Source organism: Diospyros lotus, chromosome 7 (assembly GCF_014633365.1).
Source record: "Diospyros lotus cultivar Yz01 chromosome 7, ASM1463336v1, whole genome shotgun sequence".
NCBI lineage: Eukaryota > Viridiplantae > Streptophyta > Magnoliopsida > Ericales > Ebenaceae > Diospyros > Diospyros lotus.
The window spans coordinates 29421648-29431587 of NC_068344.1; the positions used below are offsets into that span (position 1 = coordinate 29421648).

Genomic DNA, 9940 nt, shown 5'->3' on the forward strand with positions numbered 1-9940 from the left:
ATTTCCTATTCATGAACCTAAAGTCACTAGTCCTTTGGAACTTTTACATGTTGATTTTTGGGGGCCATATTCAATTCCTTCTTTGACTGGAGCAAAATTTTTCCTTACTATTGTGGATGATTATTCCAAAGCTACTTGGACATATATAGCTCAACATAAGAGTCAAAGTCTTTCTCTTCTTCAAGCCTTTCTTCGGCTAGTTGAAAACCAATTCTAAACTCCAGTCAAGACAATTTGAACTGACAATGGGTCTGAATTTGTCAATCATTCAGTCTCTACTTTTTTGCAATCCAAAGGTATTTTTCACCAACGAACATGTACATATACCCCTCAACAAAATGGAGTTGTTGAGTGTAAACATAGGCATTTGCTTGAAGTGGCCAGAGCTTTACAGTTACATTCCCATTTACCTAAATCATTTTGGTCCAAATGTGTATTGACAGCCACATATCTCATTAACCGAATGCCTTTTTCCATTCTCAAATGGGAAACCCCTTATTTTTGCCTATTTCATAAACACCCTAATTATACCTCATTGAGAACATTTGGATGTCTCTGTTATGCCACAAATACCTTTCCTCACAAAGATAAATTTTCTCTAAGAGCCATTAAATCTGTCTTTATTGGCTACTCTTACTGTCAAAAAGGATACAAGTTGTTTGATCTTTCAGCTAGGATGATTTTTGTTAGCAAGGACGTTACCTTCTTTGAATCCACGTTTCCTTTCCAAGATAATGTTTCTACTGATCTTTCCATTAACACACCATTACCTCAAATTCCTATCAGCTTGTCTACCCCAGATTTTGTTTATGCACCTATATCTACTTCATCTCCTTTGGCTGATAGGACCTTTGATATATCTTTTACTTCTCCAAGTTTACCAATAGCTACTTCTCAAAACCAAATCTCACCTTTACTTAATCCTTGCCGGAGTACCCGTGTTCCACAAAGGCCCATTTGGCTTAATGACTTTGTCAGTTTGGTTCAAGCTTCACCTGTCACTGCTGCTACTTCTACGTCATCAGGTAACATTTCTGACTCATTTTTCTTTTCTTCTACTCATGCTTCTTTCTTAAATAATATTTCTTTCACTCTCGAGCTTTGTAACTTTCATCAAGCCTCTCAAGATCATAATTGGGTTACCGCAATGGAGAATGAGTTGCATGCTTTGGAACTTAATCATACTTGCAAAATTGTTAATTTACCTAAGGGTAAGAAGCCTATTGGTTCTAAATGGGTGTATCGTGTGAAGTATAAGCCTAGTGGTGAGATTGATAGATACAAGGCACGTTTGGTAGCCAAAGGATATAATCAAATAGAGGGTCTTGATTACAAGGATAGGTTTTCTCATGTGGCAAAATTGGTTACTGTCAGATTATTCATAACTGTTGCTACTTCCAGAAATTGGCCTATCTATCAAATTGACATCAATAATGCCTTTCTTCATGTCATCTAGATGAGGAAGTGTACATGACCCCACCTGCTGGTTATTCTGTGGATCCGGGTAAAGTATGTTTGCTGAAACGGTCTCTCTATGGCTTAAAATAGGCCTCACGTCAATGGAACTTGGAATTTAGTGGTTTTCTAATTCAGTTAGGATTTGTTCAGTCTTCCTATGATCACTGTTTGTTTACCCACAAGACCAATTCTCATTTTGTGGCTCTTTTGGTCTATGTTGATGATGTTCTTATTGCTGGAGATAATATTGATGTTATTGATTCTTCCAAGGCTGCCCTTGATGCCAAGTTTACTATTAAGGATCTTGGTTATCTCAAATATTTTCTTGGGTTGGAGGTTGCTAGGTCCTCTAATGAAACGTTTTTGTCACAACACAAGTTTATTAAGGACCTTATTCTAGAAACTGGCTTGCAAGATGCTAAGAGTTCTTCCTTCCCTATGTCAAAGGGTCTGGTTTTGGAACCAAATCAGGGACCACATCTTTCCAATCCTGATCAGTACAGAAGATTAATTGGCCAATTATTATATGTCAATCTTACCCAGCCTAATATCAGTCATGCAGTGCAGCATCTTAACCAATTTATGTCCTCTCCTTGTCAACCTCATTTCGATGCTGCTCTTCGGGTTGTTAAATATCTTAAAGGTACAGCATCTCATGGCCTCTTTTATCCAGTTACAGTTGAACTTTCTCTTTCAGCCTATTGTGATGCTGATTTGGCCACTTGTAAGTTTACACGCCGGTCTTTAACAGGTTTTGTGTTTTCCTTGGTGGTGCTTTGATTTCTTGGAAAACTAAGAAGCAACCTACAATCTCAAGATCCTCTGCTGAGGCTGAATATCGGAGTATGGCCTCTACTACTTTTGAACTTGTTTGGATTTCTAATATTCTCATGGATTTTGGTATTTCTATCCCTCTGCCTATTCCTCTTCATTGTGACAACAAAGCTGCCTTACATATTGCCGCTAACCCTATTTTCCATGAACGTACGAAGCATCTTGATATCGATTGTCATCTTGTACGTGATCATCTTAAACGAGGCTTTATTGCTCATCAGTCTGTTCCCTCTCATTTGCAGCTGGCAGATTTATTCACTAAACCTTTTACTGCAGTTCATCATTATTCTATGGTTGCCAAGTTGGGCTTGTGTTCTCCACGATCTCCAACTTAAGGGGGGGCTCTTGGTTATATTAGGCAGAGCAATGTAGTAGGCAGAGTAGAACAGCTAAATGCTTATATTTGCATAGTGGTAGTATGTATATAAAATGAGAATGGTTGTAGAGGATCAGGGACAAGTTGTATATAATGTAAATAGGCTTGATAGTGTTTTTTTTACCAGATTGATGAATAATAAAGAAGTTATTCATTCCTTCTTTTCTCTGTTAACATGATGTCTGGTTTCTTGGCTTCTTCAGATCTTGATTTGCACACTTATCCGTCGCTAATTTCGTCGCAAAAAGCCTCCGTCGTTAAATCCGTTGCTAAAAAATTTAGTGACAGATTTTGATGTTTTAGCAATCGAAATTTTCATCACTAAAACTCTGATTTTTTATAGTGTATATTGCTGTGGTTATTTGTTATGAGGAGTTTACTGCAACCCGTGGAATTCCTTTGCTGCTGTTGCAATTTGTGGTCATACTGTTGCTAGTAGATGTTTTGGGATTTTGGTTTTGCTGTGTAATTCTTGTTACAAAACTGTACTACTATTCCAACATAGAGTTCAGCGATGAATTAAGCAAAACCCAACTCTTGCCAATCCTGAACACCTCGAAATAGTCTACTAGGCCTTAGACTGAACCATTTTAATTACTTAAAGGTTTCCTTGGTAGAAGTTAAGGCAATCGACATAACTTGTTAGTTGTTGCATGCCCTGTTCTTAAAGACTCGGTAAATTGAAAGGATTTTCAAGTGATCTGATTCCTTTGATTAGTGCTTCTCGTTTTCCCGTCAGTAGTGCCCAGCATTTTGACTCGATAGAAATAATTGCAGCCACCGTAATTATATCCCATTTTGATTTGATGACGATTTCTTGGCCTTTCATTTCTATCCTTAAAATTTGCAAATTACCATAGTAATACGTACGTTCCAAATCAATCCACCACACTCAAAACCTTATTGCATCATCCACAGTTTGCTTGCAATGCCCATCATCATCATCTTCATTTTCTCCGAAAATTTTATAAAAGAAAAGAAAAGAAAAATATCAGTGGGGTGTGTGTACATATATATATATATATATATATATATATGAAGGCCAGTATAAGTTGTGATTTTTAAAACCTTTTATGGGAGGAATTATTGGAGCTCACCCTATGATTGCATATAATGCGCGTCGTCATCATCGAGCCCTTGTTGTCTTCATCGGTGCTACAAGTTTGTTCCACCTGACGAACTAATCTTCAAGTTCAACCACAAGAAAATGGATATGGCTTCATCTCCATGTATATGTGTCTATATATGTGCACACAAAGCACATATATGGGAGATCGGATAGCCATTCGTTCAACGCCATTAGGGATTCAAAGAGAGGGTCTACCAATTCAGCACTGTTGTAGGCCAGGCTGAGGAAAGCATGAATTGTAGCTCTCGAAAGTGCAAAATTTACAGATCGATCGAGGGAATGAAGGTTTGATGATGACGTTAATGGAGGTTTCTGTAGTTGGTTGGCCACTTTTTTGGCATGCTTGGACCTGTTCATTTGTAAGCAGACTGTTAATTTGCTCCCTGAAACCGAATCTTCTTCCATGGAAGAAGAGATGGCCACAAAATGTGTCCGCAAATGCAAGACGAAGAGGAAGTGATGCAAAGAATGCTGCTCACTTCATATTCAAACTGCACTCACTTTGCATATATATAATTTCTTCTTAGCATCATTTTATTTTATATATATAATCTATTTACCCTTATATTATTTTCGAAAATTAACCAAGATTAAGCTTCCGTTCTATTATCTATTTATCTATCTATTTATTATATATAAAGAAGCTGGAGAAAAAGTTTGTAAACTAATGAGTGAGAAATAGGAGAATGAGTTTCTCATTTTTCCTATTAATCTAATTAGTGTGACTTAATTAGTAAGAAATTGAAAAGGGTTCATATTCTCTAATTGTTTATTTGAAAAAACCACACTCATCAAGAAAGTTGTATCTTTTAGGATGAATGTGTCTTAATTAAGAACGGTTATAACCTTTTAAAAATAACATAATTTTTAAAACTAAAGTATATATATATATATATATCTCTTTAAATTTAACAAAACATGTCTTTTAAATTTAAATCAAAAGACATGTCTCTGGGCAAATAAGTATATATATTATAATGTCTATCTATTTATTTATTATCTATTATGTTGAAGATTGAAAATTCTTTTGTTGGTTTTGCCTTTTAACACTTGGCATTTGGTTGTTGGGTTATAGGTTTGTCAAATTCACTACAATTATAATTTGAGACTCGATGATTGCATGTTTGACTTTTTGTTTTTGTAGTTTCTTACGTTTTCTTTTGCTTTGTTTTGTGAAGCATTTTTTTATCAATTTGCATAAATTTGCTTGGGCCCTTCTTGATGATAACCATAATGAATGATGTGAATAGTTTTTAATGATTTGTTAATTTTTCATTTCAATTCCAATCTTTTTCTTTTTTAGAGAAAAAGATATGCACCTCTTTGTTTTTTGTCTGGCTTTATGGCTCTTTTATTCTCTTTTTTACTAGTCAACATTGTGCAATGCACTAAAACTATAAGCAGTCAATTTATAATTTGATTTGTTTCCTGTTCACCATAATCATAATTAACTCATCATATACAAATTGTAATTGGTTTCAAAAAGAAAAAGAGCGTTATTAATATATTAATAGAATAATTCAGTGTATTTAAATACTTATTTATATAAAAACATATAAGCTGTGGAAAAAATTCATGAAAATATTAATGAAAAACCTATTAGAATACCCTAAAAATTAATACACTTAAACAATAACAATGAACATAATGCGAAAATAATATATATATATATAGAGAGAGAGAGAGAGAGAGAATATAATAAAGCAATAATTTCATGTTAATTTAACAAAATGATTACAAAGAAAACACACCCCCATTTCTCTATTTTACCATAAGAAATCTTAATATTAATAATAACCAAAGTTGCAGGAAACAGTTTTGAAGCATATAAAAAAATAATCTTCAGGTATTTTTGTCATTTGTTTACAACATATTTAGTTCAATTGACAAAAATATTTTGTTCTTTGCATGAATTATTGGTTCAATACCTATATATCCTGCAGAATATTGACATCTACCTAATGAAAATTTTCTTGAACTTTGAGTAGTTTTATTATTGCATATATCACACCTATTTTCAATAAGATTAATATCACTCTATCTGATATTTAATTTTATTTAAAATAAGGATAGTAATTTAATTTATCCTTATTTTCTCTTAAATGATGAATTCAATTAGATATTCTTTTTGTTGTTTTTGAACTCTTATTAATTTTGATATTAATTGTATAATCTATTCTAAAAGAACCTCAATTTAATTCAACATGTTTAATTCTATATAAAAAATCTCAATTTAATCCCACATATTTAATTCTATAAAAAAAATTAAAGATAAATTTTATTCATTAACTTTAACTTTTCAAGGGAAGGAATTTGCACAGAAATACAAGAAACAAATTAAAGAACTAGTTATTTAATATCACTATTCCGTCTGAAAAGGGATGGAGGGTTTAAAAAAATAAAAAAATAAAAACACAAAGCGAAGAAGAAGATAGAGGTGGAGAAATTAAAGGAAGAGGAGAGGGAAACAGACAGTTACATTACATACACTTGGCGTCGAGCAGCAAAAGTAAAAGCAGAACTATTTGCTCCTCCTTTTTTGATTTCTTAAGACACTTCCTGGATGCCCCGCACAGGGCTTCACTGTTTAATGCAAATTATTTACCTCCCCGCTGTTCTTGATGTATCGTCATTCTCGGCCTGCCGCATCCCCCCCCCCCCACCTCTCTCTAAATGCATACATGCATGGATATATGTTTATTAAAAAAAGTAATACTGCTGTTAGAGGTACGCACTATTAGTATCATGAACAACATGTAAGTGTGGCGAGAGAAAATTTGTACAGATCGACGGTAGCGAAGTTAATTTAATAAACAGTGTAAAAAGTTTACTTACTCTTTATGTACACAAGTGTTGTTGAATAGTTAACCTTATTGACACTCTATACACACACACACACACATGTATACGTAATTTCAGAATCTAACTACGAAGTTACAAATTTTGGTCCGTACATTAGCAAAATCTTCATAACCAATATTACTTATATTGTGTATGTTTGGATAAGATAAGACAATGAGTCCTGCGAGAACCAAATACCAATTAATAATTTATGCTTCTTAAAGTAAGAGAAAGGCAGTTAATTAAGAAAATGAAAGCATCATGGATCACTTTAGGAAATAATTAATATTACTTATTGGTAGTGATTTTGAATTAATTAATGCACTCCACTGATGGGAAATTCCCATTAGCCTATGGCATGGCACCGTGCTCAAAAACAATATTCATCGTTCATGTACCACTCATTGCACGGCAACAATAATGCTTGCTGGTGTGTACCACTTCTAAAGCAAATGAATTAATTAAGACCTGGATACAAATCGACTGCAGTTGGTATTGGTAACAACACCTGCCACGTAATCACTAGCCATAAGGCAATTAAAGTTGGTGATCCATCTCTATATATAGTAGTTGTAAAAAAAAAATTATTATCAGAATATATTTTTAGCTCTACATTTTTATAAAAGTTCTCTTCATTTAAGTTCATGAAACTAGATAACACATTAAAAAAAATTCTATAAATATTTATTATTCATTTTTAATATTAATAAACTTATTATTACATTCAATTATCAAACTATCACTTTATCAATACTACTTTTTAATATGTAATATAAACAATCACAGTATAATATATCAAATATTCACGTTTCTTGACAGACATTATAATATATATATATATATGTATAAGTGGGCATGCAAGGTTAAAAATGTAAATTAAAGGTTTTTGTTATTGAATTCCATGTCTGGAGTGGCCACTGCAGAATGCCAAGGGAAATGTATAGACTCCAATGGAGGTCAGAGACCTTGGGAATGGGGATATCTGCTCCGCTTGCACAGTTTTGAGTTGCCGCATATAAGACACAAAAAACCACTTACATCATCACGATTTATATATATATGAACGCTTCACACATATGTTTGTAATTAATTGTAGTTAAAATTATATATATTTTTTAATTTATTTGTTATAAGATGAGAAATAATTTGTATTTAGAATAATATCGCTAGTATATCACTAATTATCTTAAGAATTTTTTGTACAAAGAAAAGATTCTGTAAAGGTTGTGTGTTTGCTTATTGTGCTTTGGCTTTGAATGCCTGCAATTACTTTATAGTACTGGAAAGTGTAACTAAGCAAATTAAATTGGGTGAACCAGGAATCTCATTATTTCAGGAAAAGTTAATTAATGGTTTGGTTTACTTCTCATGTGTTTATGCTTGTCATTGTAAATGGACTAAAACCAGAATTAAGGAAAAAGATCACTTTTTTCTCATACAGAAAGTATACCGTCCACAGATTTAGAAGAAAATATGCTATCATGATCATGAGATTGAGACAAATTGTGACGAAGAAACTCTTTCCATTTCGTTCTCAAAAATAATATTTACATTTCCGGAATTCAGAAATAAAGAGAGAAAAGGTGAAAATAAGAAGAAGAAAAAAAAAAAGAAAAATCTTCTACGATGAATCGAACACCAACGCCCCACGGCCGTGAAGGCCAAAATCCCAATCATGAAATTAGGAAAGAGGTAAAAAAAAAAAACTAATCACGGCACCTGATCTGATTCTCCATACCCCGAGCTTGTTCTTGATCACCGCTCCCCAGCTTTGGTTTCTCCGGTGGAGCCTCGTCTTTCCCGGCCATTTCACCGCCGCCGGAGCTGTTACTTGCGAAGGAAGAGGCTCGACTCGAAATGGGCGTGGCCAAGAACGTTGGCTTCTCTTGGCCGGCCATTATGACCAGAATCTTCTCTTCGAAAACCGGGGGCGTTATTGGCTTGACATCGGAACCAGCTTCGCCGAGCTCGACGTCGCGTTCTGCGGAGGAAGAGGAGGAGTCGCCATCGAGGAAGCCGGAGAGGCGCCAGTAGGAGCAGGCGAGGATGAGGAGGGCGAAGGCGATGAGGCCGAGCATAGCGGCCAGCCCCCCGAAGAGGTACGGCACCGGCGAGTGCCAAGGCGACCGTGGCACCGGCGGCGACGCCGTTGGTGGGTGGGAATTGGAATTCACCGCAGTCATCATCTTGATTAAAAAGGCGACTGCTCTGTTGGAATATAGAACGTTGTTTTGGCTTAGAGAGAGAGACGGGGAGAGGAGAGTGGATTGAGATGAGAAGCGAATGCCAACTTGAAGGTGGTATTTATAGCAAGAGACGAAGCGTGGCATTGGCATTTTCAGGCTTTGTTTGGACGAGTTGGTATAAGGATACCATATCAAAAGATTGGAATAGGAAATCGAACAGTGGACACCCGAGAAAACAATTTCTAAGCCCATTTCTTTTGAAAATTATAGGATTGTTTGGATTGAATAAGGTTAAATTTTTTATTTTTTTTCTTATATTGTGATCTAATCTTAATAAATAATATCAGAATTACGTAAATCATTAATTACATTGAGGTTAACTCCATATATAAAGAATCTGAACGTTAGCATTTTTAATAATTTTCAAGTGTAATTTTTGTTCAGAAAAAGCCCGAATCATAAACTAAGATTACCCAAAAATTAGAGTCATGTTTGAATAAAAATTAGATAAAAGACAAAAATAAACAGTAAAAATAATGGAGAGTGGCTAGATTTTGGTGATTTAATTTATTTAATTTAATGGGAAGGGGGACCCACGGAAATATACCGTTCCCTATGCCCAACCATGTACAGGGTTAAAACCCTCACTTGCATGGCAGGAGGTGGGCCAGGCTGGCTGTTGAATAAATTATTAATTAATTAATCAATCAGGGACTTCAGCCCCCAAACAAGGCCTTATCAGCTCCATCGCGTTTACGTCAAGCGCAAACTGAACGCCTGCCCACCTACGATCCAAGCAGATCAGCTGGGGCTTGCATGTGAGTGTCTCACACCCGAAGCAATTGATTAAGTGATGACGACGACGACTACGACTCCCACTGGTCTACTTCTCTATACATCCATGATTTGGGGTGTTATGTGAACAGCAAGATTTGAGTTGGAAAATGGTGAATGATTCTCCCTAACTGTAATCATATTAGTGTCCAATTAATTCACAGTTAATGAATGGGCCCCATCCTCTGCCGCTTAATTTGATGGATGCTTGCCGGATCCAGTTAATGAATATGGGGGGTTTACTTTCAATCTCTTTCATTCTATCTACCCCAAGGGTGTATG

General features: G+C 35.1%; 1 protein-coding gene across 1 annotated transcript; it reads right to left on the reverse strand.

Annotated features, from left to right (window-relative positions):
- Positions 1–8141: 8141 nt before the first annotated feature.
- On the reverse strand, positions 8142–8924 carry LOC127806487 (protein GLUTAMINE DUMPER 3). Its single transcript, XM_052343827.1, has one exon. The coding sequence runs from the start codon at positions 8822–8824 to the stop codon at positions 8345–8347; it is 480 nt and encodes a 159-aa protein (XP_052199787.1). The 5' UTR covers positions 8825–8924; the 3' UTR covers positions 8142–8344.
- Positions 8925–9940: the final 1016 nt, after the last annotated feature.